Below are 18094 nucleotides of genomic sequence, written 5' to 3' on the forward strand. Positions count from 1 at the left end.
ATATTATGAGCTGTATGATTTCAAAAATAAGTCAGAACATGAAACAAACACTTTAATGAAAATCAGGCAACTACAACAATACAATTATTACTCATATATTGACTTACATTTTTATGCTTGTGCATGGCACGTTTACGATCTATTGATGAACACAGCAGCATCCACTGTTTGCAGACACATTTTTACATATATTCAACCTCAGTTATGAATGACCAAGTGGTCTCCCTTTTGAGGATTTACACACTATTGAATAAATTGTATTTTCTGTTTCAGTAGGAAATGATGTTTTTTGGTGTTGTCCTATTGTACTGTAGGTGGTGCTGGGGTGATTTTCTGTTTGCACCTGTGCCCGTATCTGTGAATATACATACAGTAAATACAAAATAAGTACATATATTTTCCATCTATCTATTTGTCTCTCTCTCTTCACAAGGCTTTGTATGAGCATGTATTAAGTGTCTGCGCAATGAGGAAAGTAAATGTCTTCTTCTCTTTCTTACCTCAGGACTAGGCATGTTCTGACTGGTATTGTGAGTGTGTTTGTGCTCTCCTGTAAACCCATAGACAGTTTGAGGATTCGCTGATTTCTCCAACATCTCCAGGGGTCTTTGCTCTTTAGTCTTTGTCTGCAGAACAAACCAATCAAACAGTCACAAATCCTTCTGCACATTTACATTTACATTTACAGTATGGCTAGTAGTGTGGACACTGAAGAGGTTTGATGTATTTCCAATAATTCTACAGCATAAATTGACATTCTGGAGAATTATGGGTTAGAATTCATTAATTCATTCTTGAATTAAGAGCATTTATTATCTAAGATGGCTACACAAAAAGATTATTACCTCAACTTGTGCATAAATTGTTTGATTCTCTTCTTGGGCCCCTAAGAGATTTAGAATAGTATTATTTTAAAGAAACAACTGATCATTGTTGTCATCACAGAAAGTGTAAGCGCGACTATTTGTGTGTGTTCTTTGCTTTTCCTTCAGCTAGTGATTGAGTACCTCGAATAAATCCGGGATACAGTCCTTTTTATTTCATTAAGACAAAAATACCTTTTTTATGCTTCTTGTAAGAGCAGCATATTACAGAAACTGCTGCTAAAACCACCAGTGGAACAACAGCGATGATCAAGTGCCAATAGAGAGGACTGTTGCTTTCTTTGGGATTCTCTGCTGAAATGCAAGACATCACATTAACAACTACAGCCATCAGAACAATCATTGAGGTTATCTCAGTATTGAGAATACATTTTAAAGAAATTAATTATATGATGTAAGTTATTTACTTAAGGTTTGCTCATGAGGTGTGCAAATGCGGTTAATCTCTATGGTGTCATTCTTCCAGCTGACTGGGTTACTATAGTTACAAACAACTATGTTCTCTATACAATGCAGGGTTAGAGTCTGCATTTCAGTAGATGTCACTTGCTCTTCACTGCAGTTGTTGGTGTGGTAGCTGGTGCTGAGTGTAAGGACATAACCACTACACGAGACATTCACAATACAGGAGTTAACACTGATCATGGTGGCGTTCCAGTTCAGGACAGGAGAATCCACTGCATCTGAAACACATATTTAAGAACATTTTGCTTGAAGATATGGAAATAATATGGATTAAATGACTTTTTAAAGAGCATGTTGTAGCTATGCAATGCAACAAAGACAATTATTCTGGTGCTTTTCTGCTCCCTTGATGTTGAGTGAGAAGACTTTCTATTTGACACTTTACTTGGATCTTTTTTAGATGAAGTGAGCTGACTTCTGCTCGTCACACCAGAACAACCATTGCATCACATCACATCATATTTTAGTTGATGTAAAACATTGTATTTGCTTCCATTTCTATGTAATAATAATAATTTTTGCCACTTCAGATTTACTTGAGATTTAAATAAAAATGCATTGTAAACTTTTACTCTGTAAGTAGATGCACAACTTTATCCTCCATGTTTCTGCCACATCATAGCGCAGATACTCTTGAAATTTTGATCTTAAAAATTGTCCAACAATCACCTATAACTGATACATTGTGTTCAGCAACCATTGTGTCTTCTTGTCCTATTGTTTTTGCTGTGTAGAGTCCACTGTCGGTCTTCTGCATGTTCTTCAGTGTTAGAGAGAAGGTTTCCGTGTTAAAATCCACTCTGTCCTTATATAAACTGTGAGGTGTTAAATCTCCAGATTGATTTGAAAATGTGACTACATTGTTTGATTTATCATTTTTCCAGACAAATCTTGTAAAGTGTGGCAGTGTTTTATTTATGTCCAGCTTAACAGAGTCTCCCGTCTGTACAAACACATGGTTTCTGGATGCTGAGGAGAGAAACAAGAAGAGAAGTTATTTTTAAAAAATGTGTCATGCCTTGGTTTAAATTTTAACTTTTAACAATACAACAGCTTTTAACCTTTAAATGTATTTATTTAGACCATTAGGGAGCAGACGTCACAGTTACTGTACATCACTGCAGCTGCTTGCACATTGTAGAAATACAGTAAAGTATCTTAAAATACGTCAATGCCATTGTTGTTTTTCTAAAGGCACGTATATAAAAGCTACTTAGATGTCCTTATTAAACTAAGTCATAATCCTGGCTTAATCTAAACCCTGTCTGTGAAACCAGGCCTAAGTATGAAGTACTTGCTGTACAAAACTACTAATACTTTACTATACTTAAAAGTGTACTTTCATAAACTAAAAAATGTGTTAAATATTTAAGAATTCTAAACTATCATGCCTATACGTTCACTTGTAAGTTGCAGTACAAACAAAAAAATTATTTGTAAACTAGTTGTGCACTAAAAGTTTTACTACTGTTATACTGAAAGTATACTTTATTAACTAAAATGTGGGCCACTTTAGTCCCAAGTAGTATTGAAATAGTACACTTATAAGTAGCTATCCTACTAGTACATTGATATTAGTATACTTACAACATAAAGTATACTTAAAATATATATTATACACTTGAGTATACTTAAGTACACTTTTTTGTGTTTTTTTTCCTCTCAGAATTGTGAGATCTTTTATTCTGTGGCTTCCATAGACGTATAACTCAGAACTTTCATTTTCTGCCACCAGGTAGACTCCGCCCACAAAACACATCATCGCTATTTGCAAACACCCAAATTGTCTTTTATGTATTTGTTGTGCATCATTTTTCCACAAGGCGGAGCTGTTATCTTAGTTTCAGTATGGAGTTGGCTCAATTTTCCTTCTTTTAATTTTAAAGGTTCCAAAAGAGGATTTTCATAGAATAATTATTTTTGGTTCCCCAAAGAACCTTTCAGTGAACAGTTCTTAAACCATTTTTTCCTTAGTGTAAAGAACCTTTAATATCCTAAAGAAACTTTTTTCCATTATAATGAACCTTTTGAGCAATGATAATGTTCCATGGATGTTAAACGTTCTTCATCTAACCATCAATACCAATAAAGAACCTTGTGGCTAAAGAAGCGGCACTAACAAAAGATTGCCCTTTATTTACAAAATAAAAAAAACTCTGTGAATATGGCTTTTTAACTTATTCCACATTAATCCGTCACTTTAATACCAAGTAACAACCAGACAAATGGTGATTTTTTTCACATTCATTAACTGCTTGGTAGAGATCTGTCTTTTTTTTTTCTTTTCTTTTTTTTTTAACAGAAAGTACTCTTACAACATTGCCGGAAGATCATAATTTAATTACAATATTCTCAAATGCGTACACATTAAAAGATAACAAAAAGCTGGTTTCTAGATTGTATGGAAGTATGCAAGCTTCCAAGAATCATTCATCAATATACATTAAACAAAAATGGGAGAAAGAGTCTGACTCACAAATAACAGATGAAGACTGGACAGACATATGTGTGTTACAGGCAAATACCACAAACTCAAGATCCTAGAGGGAATTTGGATGGTAGAATTTAGTAAGATTTTTTATAACTTCCAAATTAACAGCACTTCATACAGGCTCACAGAGCCGTGGCTTTTGCTGGAGGCAATGTGAAACCCCGATGGCTAATCACTATCATATTTTCTGGGCATGCCCAAAAATAAAATTATTTTGGCAAGGAGTAGTGGCAGAGATTGGGAAAATATTGGGAGTAGAGGTTGATTTTTCGTTCACTACTATATATTTAGGTAAAATACTAGGAAATGTTTTAGACAAGGATAAATATTTATTAAAAATATTGTTATCAAGCAGTAGGAAAGCAATAACCCGTAAATGGTTGCAGGATGACCCTCCAACTAAGGATCAATGGCTAGGGATCGTAAACGAAATATACAGTATGGAGAGACTCAAATTTGACAAATGTAACAAGTTGTGGGAAAAATGGATTATGTATGTAAACCATTGAGGAAAGTGTGATAACGTATATCAAGATGTTGGAATTATTTTTTTATACTGTCTGATATTGTAGCATCCATGATAACTTTGTGTTCTTTGTTCCAATAAAAAAAAAGTAAAAAAAAGAAAAGAAAGTACTCTTACAGAAGCAGCTTTTCTCTGATGAATTTGTGCTCACTCACCAAGTTGCAGGTTTTTTCGTCACCTGCTAAGCAAAATTCTTATGTTCATACACGGAATTCTAAAGATGTTGATAAAGATAGTAAAGATAACTGAGATAGAGACAATATGGAAAGCCATGAATGTTTTTACTGCCATGAGGTTGGGCAGCTCATCATTGCAGCTTGTCCTGCTTTAAAACGGAAATCTACTGCAGAAAGGCTAACTCTTCAAAGAGCGTGGCCTAGTTGACAGTTGCATATGTTCACCAGAATGTGCATCTTCATCGACTGCTGATTCCTCATTCGAACCGTTCTTTTATAATGGAACAGTGTCCTTTAAAGAGTCGAAGTCTGAAGCCAAACTCCACTCCTGAATTTGTTCCTTTTGTTTCTGGTTTTCACTATTTTCTTGTGATTAAAATCTAATTTTGTTTGACATCATTCATAAGATTGTGAGTAAGCGCACATGCATTTATGTTACGGCTGGCCCTAGACAGTTGTAAATCATTTATAATACAAATAAATGCAAATATTAGTGACCTACTCCTTGGATGGTCATGTGATCTCCAAATCAGTTGAGAAAGAGAATTTCCGGAATATTTTGAATGTTTGAATATTGTATATAAACAACATCCATCTAGCCAGTTATGGAAATGAAACAATAAAATATGAATACTGTAATGTATTGCATATAACAATAGAAATAATTAACCATTAATCATGTGAGCAGCTTTTCATACCTGTGCTGGAGATCCGAATTGTCATGAAGAGCGTTAGAAGGTGAATAAATTCCATTGCAACAGACAGATTGGACCGATCCAGCTGGGTATATAGCACCTACTTGTCAAGAAGAAGTTGATCGTTTTGTCTAAACACTCAGTGAACCTTATTTAAGTGGTCTAGCCAAAAATGCTTATTACAGCATATTGCGAAAACTAAATGTAATGTTGTAGCCTATACTGTATGTCTGCTGTTCTGCTCTTCGTCACTATAGCCTGTTCTTGCATCTGTAAAACTGAACTCAAACTGCCCAAAGTGATGCTGTATCATGACACAAGCCCCTCTAAGAGATCAAGGAAGATCTTACTGCTGTACGGTTACTAACATCTTTTTTTTATAAACCACTAGCCCTGTGAGTGCAGACCTGAGCAGGCTGCACTTGTCAACCTATCAGATTATTTTCAGAAGCCAAAAATTAAATCTCATCTCATCAAATTTCATCCCAATTGCTTGGACATTTTAAGAACATTAAAGTCAAACACATAAACAAGTCCAAACAACTGACAAAACAAACCATGTATGATTATCACAAAGTCAACAGGGAAGTACAAGTTTTTCTCCAAAAACACGTAAGGGCATTTGGAGGCCATAGTTTTAGTAGCTATTAGATCAGCTCATTTAACCGTAATGTCTCATGTCTTTTTCACATGTATCACAAATGTGGTGGGATATACCTGTACATAGGTCACCATTTAAGGAGTTTAACTTCGTACAGAAAATACATTTTTAAAGCTCATGATTTCTCTGCACATGCAAAAAGTGTCTCATAAACCATACTTAAAAGAGTCTGGGTTGTTTTTTCTGCAGTGCCAGTAAGTATTCTTTTATCTTCAACTTTGCCTAACATTGTGGCCTGTAGCTTATAGACAGAGAGACAGAGGTGAGAGAGACCGGTGAGACAGATCAGATAACTGAAACTGAAGCCCACATATCCTTCCTCTTTCAGAGATGACAGATGTTGCTACAGAGAGTGCTGCTTAAAAACTCCTGTGATAGACCCTGTGATTTTATTTCAAGAAATGGTCAGTGCACATGATGTGGATTTTTTCTTTTGCTACCCTATATTTTCTGTATTTATACTTATAGATTTCTTTAATATGGGTCTTTTTTAGGCTCACTAGTGGGTGTTGTGCTCCCACGTGGTATCTTTTGAGAAACTAGTCTTGTGATCTGAGCTTCTCCTTATTTGGACATTCTCTTAGTTCCTCCTTATGTTTTGCCTGACTGACTGGAGGTAAAGGTGCTGTATGTTAATGTTAATGTTTTTGTTTTTACTGTACAAAAGCACAAACATATAATATGTTTGCAAAGATTTAGGAAACATGCTAAATTCATATACTTGTTTCTTAAAAAAAAAAAGGATTTTTTTTTTTTGAGAAACAAAAGGCTCTGCAGTGTTTGCATACTTTACAAGAGATGAAGCAGAATATTTAAGTACACAGAAGTTTCAGATGTTTTTGTGTAGCAGCAGATACATGTTCATTCAATTCTTTATGTGTACATGCCTAATACAGTGCATGTATGTAGAAGAATAAAGTTCAACATACGCCTATATTTACATACCAATAAAATAAGGTCTATTTATTTTTATCAGTTTTATTTAGATAAACATGAGTCATGACACAATTACGATTGCATTTAAAGAGCTTTTACTGCTATAAAAACACAGATTTGTGAGCATGAACGTGTTAGAATAAAGGTAAGTTAACGTCATGTCATATTTACGAGATTTCAACTTGTAAAAAGCATTCACATCCTCGTAGAGGTCGCAATTACAACTTGTAAAATGGGAATTTTACAAGAGCTCCGACTTGTACCACTTGACTGCTGTACCAGCTGATCGCTGCAGATTAATTGCAGCTCTGAAACAACTGAGTGAAAGCTTACAGGCTAAAACATGGGAAGCAGTCTATAACTGTAATGATCCTGACACTGCATATGACAACCTCATAAATGAGATCACAAACTCCATTTTTTGTACCATCCCAGAAAAGGATGTCGTATACAGCACAACTGGTCACAAGCCCTGGCTTACAAGGTTACTTAAGGGTATTTTAAAATCTATCACCCACAAAAATAAACTTTATAAAAGTTCATTAAAAACCCCAAGTGCTATGAACAAGGAAATATATACTAGTTACAGGAATAAACTTACATATATAATAAGGAAAAGGAAAAGTAACCATTATACAAACCTCATTAAAGCATCACAAGGTGACTCTAAGAGGTCCTGAAAGTGCTAAATGAAGTTCTTAACAAGAGGAAAAACAGCACTGTGCTCACATTTAGGTAATAATTTTGCAAATGACACTGATTTAGCAAAGAACTTTAATTATGGGATAACATATAGGGATTGTCAAAGTTTTTTTTTTTTTTTTGTCATCTACTGAATTTTTCGTCAACGATACCAGGGACACCGAAACACCGGGGAACATGAAATTTGGTGGGCATGTAGCCCCACTAGACTTTTACGGAAAAATTTCATTTGGTCCCCGGGGGCCACTCCCCCACCCCCCCCCCCCCGCGCTGGGCCCCCCCAAACCCAAAAAATGCAGTTTTTCCCAAATAACTACCTGAACCGTGGCACAGAGGATGAAGAAATTTTTATGGTATGTTGGTCTTAAGGGCCCACATCAACCTAGCCCATGATCACTCATTTGTGATTTGCGCCCCTCCCATAAAAAATGAAAATGCAAATTTATTCTGCTTTAATCGCCGCTATCTTCAGTTGAGATGTTCAGAACTGCACCATATTTCATGTGTATGATTAACTTGACATCCTCTGGGGGTATCCTCTGCTAAGTTTCGTAGAATTTCATCCATGGGGGGGTATAAAATAAATTCATTTATGTGCACATTTAGTGACTGTACACTCACCGGCCTGTAGATGGTGCTGTTGAGTGAAGGGTTGCTGGTTTAGGATGATACTGTCACACACACACATGCAGGAATACAAACAAACGCAAGCATGCACACACACTGACATCCACACGCACAGACACACACCCATACACACACATACAAATCCACATGCACAGACACACACACACAAACACACACACATGCACACACACGTACGCACGCACACATACACGCACAGACACACACACACACACACACACACACAGACACACACATACACAAACACACACACACACACACACACACAGACAGACAGACAGACATGCACATACTACTACTTTTTTTAGGTATCAGCCATATACCCGATTTACCAATACCCAATGTGTTATGCTTGGGCAGTATACTAATGAGGTGGGTGGGACATGTTTCATGCCATGTTAGATCACATCCTGAGAGTCTACGCTTTCAGAAAATGTCGGAAAGTCTTTTATTTCCTGTCGTTTTATTTTGAAACTGTCGTGATGTCATTTCCTTTCCGAGCGCATCACATCCTTATTCCCGACTCCGCATTCTGTGGGATGGTGGCTCTCGTGTGCGTAACGCAAGCGAAAAGCACACACACACACCCACACATATACCTATTTGTACACCAATGCTTGTACCCAAACTTCAATAATAAAGTTTGCTGGAATAATTTCTCCGTGCCCTTCTCTCTGACCGGAGCCCTGTCAAAGGAAACTGTCAGACCAGTATTAGCCCCTTCAGAGTGTCCCACTCTAACACATGGTCCTTCGAGCCGGATCTGACAGCTTTCTGGAGACAATATGGAGCCAGGACAACCATCTGCAGATCCAGCAGTGCGTTCTCGACCCCAGCGGGAGATACAGTTACCAGCATCCCTTGCAAACTTTGAAGTTGGGTACATACCGAGAGTCACAGTACTTCCTTCCACCGAAGCTGAAGAACTCGGAGCAGCAGCCCCAGCTCACGACATCCCAATCCCTGATCCACTTTCACTGCCATTTGTGAGAGCAGAGTCATGCCGATCCTTGGTATCTTCTCATCGTAGCAGGCCGAGATCTCGAGCCAGTGCTGCCTCATCAACCAAGAGGTCCGTTGCAGACGGGCTATCCGAGCTACAGAGTGCCATGTTGGAGGAACAGGTCAAGCGGATGGAATTAGCAGAAGTGCAGCGGCAGATTATGGAGCAGACGCTAGTGGACGAGCAGAGTACTCTTCTAGACAAAGAAGCCAGAGACGCCCTCGATGAGAAGGAGGACCTTCTCAGAGAACAAGAACGGCAGAGACGTCGACTGGAGGAGAAAGCAGAGATGGCATACAAGAGTAAAGAGGCTATCACCAGGCATCAGATGTTGCGACGGCGACTGAAAGAGAAAGAGATGGAATTGGCACAAGCAGCTCTTATCACATCTTTCCTGAAGGAAGAAGGAAGTAAAAGTCCCAGTTCCTCCAGGCCCCCTCAGTGAAGGTGAGTACAACCTAAGGTCCTCATCAGAAGCTCAGCCTCTCCTACTCACTCACAAGGTGAACATGGACTACTCCATTCTACTCCATCTATTCATGTTCTGTCACCAGTCTCCAGTGCAGTCATTAGTCCACCTGTCTTGACCAGTCTTCCATCAGTCCAGCCCACTCCACAAGTGAGTGCTTATACTACTACTAGTATACTTGCCCAGCCGCAGACTACGTATATTACCATGATTCCTCCTCCTGCAATCATCAACCCAGCTTCGCAGTCGGCTCCCAGACCAGCCGTGAGTGCCGTTACCTCACGTGCTCCGCCACTGTCAGTCGAACAGTATATGGCCCCACTTCGCCAGCCACATATGGACTATAGCCAAGCCCAGGTCCAATATGTGCCTCCACCTGTTACACCTCTACAGCCAGTGCTATCAGCTGCTAACACGCTGTCCTATCCTTACCCCGCTATGCCGCCACCTCCACGACAGGGCACAGCGCCTCTAGATTACAGGGCAGCGCCGGGTACAGACCTCATGGAGCTCCTAGTTGCCACATCTTATGGCCTTCCTAGACCTACTCTACCTCACTTCACCTCAGGTAAAGAGTCAGACTTTGCCCTGCTCAAGATGGCTTTGGACAATCTGCTCAATACACATGCTCACCTCACAGAGCAGTTTAAATATCAAGTCCTCCTCGATCATTTGAAACTGCCAAGCGCCTACAAGCTAGCCCAAGCCTTCATGTATCATCCAAAGCCGTACACCTCATCCCTCCAGGCTCTCCAAGATAAATATGGGCAACCGCGTCAGCTCGTGCAGAGCGAGCTGGGTGCCATCTTAAACTCACCTCATGTAAGATCTGGAGATCCAGAGGCATTTGACAACTTTGCTCTATCAGTACAAGGTCTAGTTGGCATGCTCCGCTCCCTCGAGGGTGAGAATGGCTACGAACTGCGATGCGGCTCCCACGTCGACAGGCTGCTCAGTAAACTGCCTACTAACTATCGAGACGCGTTTGTGGAGTACAGCATAAACCGAGGCATCCTGAGGACCGGCACTGATCAGACCTACACGCTTGAAGACTTCTCTGTTTGGCTTCAGTTAAAGTCACAAGCAAAGCGCATTTCATCTCGAGCAGCTCTGATGTTCCAAGACCAGCCTAAGCCAGTTAAGGGCCAAAGGAAATCCCAGGGTCCTTCATCCAACGTGTTTTACAACACTGAGAGCCAAGCTAAGGTAGCCCCTCCAGATCCTGCTTGCAGCCCAAAGTCACCCAAAGTTAAACCCAGTGTGAAGCCTTACTGCCCGTACTGCGACGCCCGTGAGCATTACCTCAGCTTATGTCCCAAATTCAAAACACTCACTCCATCAGAGATTTCCACCTGGATTAAAGACAGAGGCTGTTGGAGGTGTGGCAGGAACCATAAACCTGAGGCATGTACTCTCAAGAAGCCTTGTCAAGTGTGCAAACAGCAACACTTGACCGTGCTTCACGAAGTGTGTTCCCAAGAGGCTAGGAAAGTGTTAATGGTCAGTGCTGCTCCTGACACCATATACGTTGATCGTCCTAGTCGTCCACAGAGAGTCATGTTGAAGCTAGTTAAGGTGCGCCTGTACAATGCCGAGCACTCTCTGGAAGGTTTCGCTATTCTGGACGACGGATCAGAAAGAACCCTCATCCTTCCCTCAGCAGTTCGGCATCTCCATTTAACCAAAGAGCCTGAAAGCTTGCCTTTGCGTACTGTCCGCCATGAGGTGATCCATCTACAAGGAGCCGCTGTCTCGTTCGACATCTCCCCAGCTCATTCTCCCAAACAAAGGTACCACATCTTTCATGCCTTCACTGCTGGTGAGTTGAGTCTGTCTGAGCATAGCTATCCTGTCAAGTCACTTATGCGTAGATACCCCCACCTGCAAGGTCTTCCTCTGCCGAAGGTTGAAAAGGTCCAGCTGTTTCTGCTAATAGGCTCTGACTTTCCACATCTGCTGCTTCCCAAACAACCGGTCCGAGCAGGTCCTCCTGGGAGTCCTGTAGCTGTGTGTACTGCTCTTGGTTGGACGTTGCAAGGCCCCGCCAACCTCAACCTCACTGGTGAGAACTCTCACTGCTACATCACCATGTCTCCTAACTCAGAGCTGCAGCGGCACGTTGAACGACTGTGGGAAGTTGACATAACACCGTATGCCAACGCCAAGACTGTAATCCGCTCCAAAGAAGATCAGCAGGCCATAGAACTGCTGGAACAGCGCACAGTCAAGGTAGAAGTGGATGGAGTAATAAGGTATGCTACTCCTCTACTGAGGCGCAAAGCTAGCCTCACGCTCTGGGCTCCAAAGCACACATTGCTCCCACAGCTACGGAGCATAGAACGCCGTCTTGCCAAAGACACTGCTCTAGCCAACACCTACTGTCAAGAAATACAGAAGCTTGAACAGTTGGGATACGCCAAACCTCTACCTCCTGACACAGTAGACAGCTCCACAGAGTCCTGGTATCTGCCGCACCACGTTGTCCACCACAACGGTAAGGCGAGGATTGTCTACAACTGTTCCTACCAGCACAACGGTCAGAGTCTCAACAGCCAACTGTTGCCCGGTCCGACCTTAGGTCCTACTCTCCTCGGTGTACTTCTTCGGTTCCGAGAACACAGTGTGGCTATCAGTGGTGACATCAAAGCATTGTTTCATCAAGTTCGCCTGCTACCAGAAGACAAGCCCCTTCTCCGTTTTCTCTGGAGAGGTATGAAGAGGGAGGAGGAACCAACAGTGTATGAGTGGCAGGTTTTGCCATTCGGGACGACATGCAGTTCCTGCTGTGCCACATACGCCCTTCAGCAGCATGTGAAGGATAACAGCAGCGGTCATGAGGACATCCTACACCTTGTGGAGACTGCCTTCTACGTCGACAACTGTTTGACCAGTGTCACGAACGCTGATGAAGCCAAGACCATTATCAACCGGATGCGTAAACTGCTCTCAGCTGGAGGCTTTGACATCAGGCAGTGGGCCAGTAACACCCCCACAGTTGTTGAGCATCTTCCACTGGAAGCGAAAGCAGCAAGCACCGAGTTGTGGCTCTCTCAGCCTCGACAAGATCCCGAAGAGCCAGCCTTTGGCCTTCGCTGGAACTGCCTTACCGATCGCCTTGGGTACCGCCACAGACCAGTAGAGTATTCACAGCCAACTCTGAGGAACGTCTATAAGGTGATGGCAACGCAATATGATCCCCTCTGATACCTAATTCCATTCACCACACGAGCGAAGATCCTGATTCAAGACCTGTGGAGAGTGGGAGTTGGCTGGGATGAACCGATCAGACCAGGGGCTCTGCTGGATATCTGGAGACAATGGGAGAGTGAACTAGTCCATCTTCCACAAGTGGAAATCCCCCGATGCTATATCCCATCAGTAGCAGACACTGGGCCACCCAGACGAGAGGCACACATCTTCTGCGATGCCTCTGAAAGAGCCTATGGGGCCGTCGCTTACCTCCGTACCCAAGACAATCAAGGTGAAGTCCACATTGCATTTGTGATGGCTCGGTCACGAGTGAGCCCTCGCAAACAACTATCCATGCCACGCCTCGAACTGTGTGCTGCTCTAGCCGGAGCCCAGCTGGCTAAAGTCATTATGACAGAACTGTCACTCCCTTCCCAGCAAGTCACTCTCTGGACTGACGCGATGGCGGTTTTAACGTGGCTCAATTCCGAATCGTGTCGCTACAAGGTATTTGTAGGAACTAGAGTCACGGAAATTCAAGAGCTCACTGAAAACTCGACCTGGCGGTACGTCAGCACCGTTGACAATCCAGCCGATGACCTTACTCGCGGCAAACCCTTGCTCGAACTCAGCCAGCCAAACCGGTGGAGCCAAGGTCCACCATTCATCCGACAACATCCAGACTCCTGGCCATTGCATAAGTTAATAGAAGCCCAAGAAGCTGATGAGGAAGAACTTCGGAAGACATTGTTCTGTGGAGCCACCACCTGCTCTCCGACCACGACACTCAGGTCTGATGTAGACAACTGGGACAGTCTTCTCAAGGCTACCCATGAGAGCCTTCACGGGGCGGCTGATGATCAGAGCAGCCCTACCATGACAGCAGCTGACGTCCAAACAGCAGAGCTACATGTCCTCAGACAAGCCCAGAGTGAGTCCTTCCCTGAAGAGGTGGAAACTCTTGCTGCTGGTAAGTCCATCTCGAGAGTGAGTCGCCTGCTAATGTTGCTCCAGAGTATGATGAAGCTGTTGGCCTGGTGAGAGTGGGAGGTAGACTATGCAGAGCAGAAGATCTTGACCCAGATGCGATGCATCCTATCATCCTCGATCCCAAATCTCATGTTATGAAGCTGCTCATTAAGAAATATGACAGCGAACTGCTACATCCTGGTCCCGAGCGGGTTTTCGCCGAGATGAGAAGATATTGGATCCTGCGGGGAAGAGAGTCTATCAAGCGTCATCAGCACGGCTGTGTTGAATGTCAGAAATGGCGCGCTACTCCAGTGGTCCCTCAGATGGCAGACTTACCCCCTGCCAGACTGCGCTTATACAAGCCACCTTTCTGGTCGACTGGAGTCGATTGTTTCGGCCCTTACAACGTCAAGGTGGGCCGGCGCACAGAGAAGCGGTGGGGTCTGATTTTCAAGTGCATGACGACGAGCTGTGTGCATCTTGACCTACTGGAGAGCATGGACACTGATGCTTTCCTGATGGCTCTCCGCCGCTTCATCGCCCGCTGCGGAAAGCCATTTGAGATCCTGTCTGACAGAGGAACCAACTTCCGAGGTGGAGCTGCGGAGCTACAAGTCAGTTTTGCCGCTTTAGAAGTTCCTCTTCAAGAACAGCTGGCCAGACAGCAAATCGAGTTCCGTTTCAACCCCCCTGGGTCTCCACACTTTGGGGGAACGTGGGAACGAGAGATCAAGTCGATTAAGTCAGCTCTCCAAGTCATCCTTCAGGACCACACCGTCGCCGAACCTGTGCTGCAAACTGTGCTGATTGAAGTGGAGGGAATAATCAATGCTAAACCGCTTGGGTACATCTCCTCCGATGCTGCGGATCCGGATCCCATCACACCGAATCTACTGTTGATGGGACGCCGCGACGCATCCCTCCCACAGGCTGTCTATGCATCTAGTGACCTTCTCAGCAGGAGAAGATGGCGCCACAGCCAGATCCTGGCAGACCATTTCTGGTCCAACTTCATCCGTCGCCACCTCCCGGATCTTCAGAAGCGGTCGAAGTGGCACAAGGACACAGACAATCTGACTGCTGGCCAGGTGGTGATGGTGGTTGATTCACAGCTACCCAGAGCTCAGTGGCCCATCGTGAGAGTGGTGAAGACCTGTTCCGGTTCGGATGGACGAGTCAGGGCAGCTGAAATTAAGATCAAGGGACAGACCTACCTACGGCCAGTCGTGCGCCTTGTGCGGTTGCCAGCTTGGGAGGATGAAGACGACGCCGACTAAGTAGACTTTCCTTTGGGATTCAAATTTATTGCTAAATTTGGGGGCGGCTATGTCGGAAAGTCTTTTATTTCCTGTCGTTTTATTTTGAAACTGTAGTGATGTCATTTCCTTTCCGAGCGCATCACATCCTTATTCCCGACTCCGCATTCTGTGGGATGGTGGCTCTTGTGTGCGTAACGTAAGCGAAAAGCACACACACACACCCACACATATACCTATTTGTACACCAATGCTTGTACCCAAACTTCAATAATAAAGTTTGCTGGAATACTTTCTCCGTGCCCTTCTCTCTGACCGGAGCCCTGTCAAAGGAAACTGTCAGACCAGTATTAGCCCCTTCAGAGTGTCCCACTCTAACACAGAAAATATATAGTTTATATAGTTGAATCAGTTTTCTCTTCATGGTACAGACCAAAATGTATTATGTGTACACTTTCTTCACCTAAATCCATAAAATCCCATTCATTTCAATGGCACATTTAATTAAGTGTTCTACTAGGTACAGTTGGAATGAGTTTAATTTTGTTAACATTGTTTTTTTACAACTCTGAGACCAGGGCTACAAGATAAAACCACTTTTTTGGGGAAAAAATGTTTTTTATTTCAGTAAAACACAACAAACCCATGCCAAAGTCAGATAACTGACTTTTACCATCAACAGGCACCTCAACCGTTTGGTAGAGGTTTGTAGAAATTGAATGGGAGGGTCCTTTGAAAAAAAATCACAGATTTTTCATACTTAGTATGTATAAATATAAGTATATATACTATTTTGATCCCATGAGGGAAATTTGGTCTCTGCATTTATCCCAATCCGTGAATTAGTGAAACACACTCAGCACACAGTGAACACACAGTGAGGTGAAGCACACACTAATCTCGGCGCAGTGAGCTGCCTGCAACAACAGCGGCGCTCGGGGAGCAGTGAGGGGTTAGGTGCCTTGCTCAAGGGCACTTCAGTCGCTTTTTACTGGTCGGGGTTCGAACCAGCAACCCTTTGGTTACAAATTTGAAGTGCTAGCCAGTAGACCACGGCATACTAGAGCAAGATAAAACAAAAAAAATATTTTTTTTCATTACTTTATCATGGAGTGCATGTGAAAGGGTTAATGATTGTGCACCCATCGGCCTGTATATGGTGGTGTTGAGTGAAGATTGGGTGATACAGTTGATGTTGAAATGTCTTTTCTGCTGAGATAAACACACACATTCATAGACATACAACCCCCTCTTGTAATGTTGCAACATGTTATAACATTCACAGAGTTATAAACTGGAACATATACATATGCAGGCACACACACATATACACACTAACTGTACATACTCCAAAACCTACATAATTCAAACCCTGACAAGATCATTTTCTTAGACACTTCAGTTAACTATACTCATTAAAAGATCAACTCACTCACATATTGGACTCACTCAGAAGGTTGTGTTATGGTTCTCTTACGAGAGGTTCTCTCGTATTGCGTAAGTAGCTTACGCATTGGGAAAGTCTTCTTTCTTCGAGATCTGAAGCCAAAAAATTATCCTTAATTTTGTATTCATTGTCAACGCAGTGCAGCAGCCGACAGACCTAGGCAGGCTGTATAAGCGTGCTCATTGGCTGCTCGGCTGCAACTGCTTAAGCCTATCGGTGAGCGCTCTGAACGCGGCAACCAATGAGGGCCCTCCACACCCTTCTAACCGTCAGAATGGGCGTGGCCAGCGTGTATATATTCAGCGCTCACAGGCTAAAATTCTGATTTTCTTGTCTTCAGCGAAGCACTTCGCATCGCTGGATCTGGAGAAGCCGCCGCCGTTGAAACCAGCGACCAGCAAGCCTAGGACAGCGCCTGAAGAAGCCGGCCGCCTTCGCCGCCTTCAGCCTTCCGTGCCTGCTACGCTATCCGGCGTCATATCCTTTTTCACTGCTGTGTGTTCGCCTACTGCAACACACCCTCTTCTCTAAAAGAGCACGGGGCGTTTTTCTAAAAATGCCCCGTTTTTCTTGCGGCTCGTGCCACGCCCCGCTCAGCAACGGAGACCGCCATCCCATCTGCGCTCTCTGCCTGGGCCGCGATCACGCCGCCACCGCACTCTCCACGGGCGGCTGCCCCGAGTGCGAGGAACTTTCAATGTCGACCCTGTGGGCTCGGCTTGAAGTTTTCGACCAACATGTCTCCCCGCCCGTCCCTGCTGGGCCGCGCAAGAAGAAGCGCCGCTCACAGCGACCGCCGGAGACCAACCAGGCGCACAGAAGCTCACCGGAGTCTCTCCCTCGAGCTTCTCCCTCGCCTTCCCCGCCCCCCCCTCACGGCCGCGCAGCCGCCGGCCCGCGCCTCTGCCGCTTCAGGGGATGAGGCGGATGAGTTTGGTGAACGCGCCGCGGACAGCTGTTCTCTCCTGGCCTCTGACAGCGAGGAATGGTCCACTGCCTCCTCGTCAGTCCAGGATTCAGGCCGATCTCGAGCGGGCGAGGACGTGGAACTTTTACGCCTCCTCACGCGAGTTGTCGAACAGCTGGGCCTTGACTGGTCTTCCCCGGAAGAGCCAGCCCCGAACAGACTCGACGGCTGCTTCCTTCACCAACGCCGCCGACAGCCGGCGTCCAGAAAAGCACCCTTCCTGCCTGAGCTTCACAGCGAGCTCTCGAAATCATGGAATGCTCCATTCTCCGCTAGAGTGTCTTCACACGCCTCATCGACGCTCTCACAGGTTGACGGCGCCGCTGAGAAGGGGTATAATTCCATCCCCCCTGTGGAGGAGGCGGTCGCAGCGCACCTTTGCCCGCCCTCTCGTTGGCGCTCAAAGGCTGCCCTCCCGTCCAAAGCATGCAGGACCACTTCAGCCCTCGTCGGCCGCGCTTTCGCCGCCGCGGGGCAGGCTGCATCAGCACTCCACTCTATGGCAGTACTGCAGATCCTCCAGGCTAACCTCCTCCGTGATCTGGACGAGAAGCGCTCGGAGCCTGCTTCCCTTACGGATTTGAGGAGCGCTACGGACCTTTCCCTTCGC

At 44.1% G+C, this 18094-nt stretch overlaps 1 protein-coding gene across 1 annotated transcript; it reads right to left on the reverse strand.

Annotated features, from left to right (window-relative positions):
* Positions 1 to 39: 39 nt before the first annotated feature.
* On the reverse strand, positions 40 to 5564 carry LOC308695882 (uncharacterized protein). Its single transcript, XM_081374143.1, has 7 exons — positions 5241 to 5564; positions 2019 to 2318; positions 1292 to 1567; positions 1059 to 1178; positions 846 to 886; positions 501 to 626; positions 40 to 355 (listed from the first exon to the last, which is right to left on the reverse strand). Exons 1-7 carry the CDS (start codon positions 5293 to 5295, stop codon positions 203 to 205), a joined length of 1071 nt encoding a protein of 356 aa, XP_081230269.1. The 5' UTR covers positions 5296 to 5564; the 3' UTR covers positions 40 to 202.
* Positions 5565 to 18094: the final 12530 nt, after the last annotated feature.

The sequence above is a fragment of the Scardinius erythrophthalmus genome, assembly GCF_964197995.2.
Source record: "Scardinius erythrophthalmus genome assembly, chromosome: 9".
Classification (NCBI taxonomy): domain Eukaryota; kingdom Metazoa; phylum Chordata; class Actinopteri; order Cypriniformes; family Leuciscidae; genus Scardinius; species Scardinius erythrophthalmus.

What these genes read in the sequence shown, in the direction of transcription:
- LOC308695882 (XM_081374143.1), bottom strand. Translation starts at nt 5,295, where the DNA reads ATGGAATTTATTCACCTTCTAACGCTCTTCATGACAATTCGGATCTCC. An exon ending in AATTCGGATCTCCAGCACAG is followed by an intron (nt 2,319 to 5,240) that starts GTATGAAAAGCT and finishes TTCTCTCCTCAG; the next exon opens with CATCCAGAAACCATGTGTTT. An exon ending in AGAACATGCCTAGTCCTGAG is followed by an intron (nt 356 to 500) that starts GTAAGAAAGAGA and finishes GTATATTCACAG; the next exon opens with ATACGGGCACAGGTGCAAAC.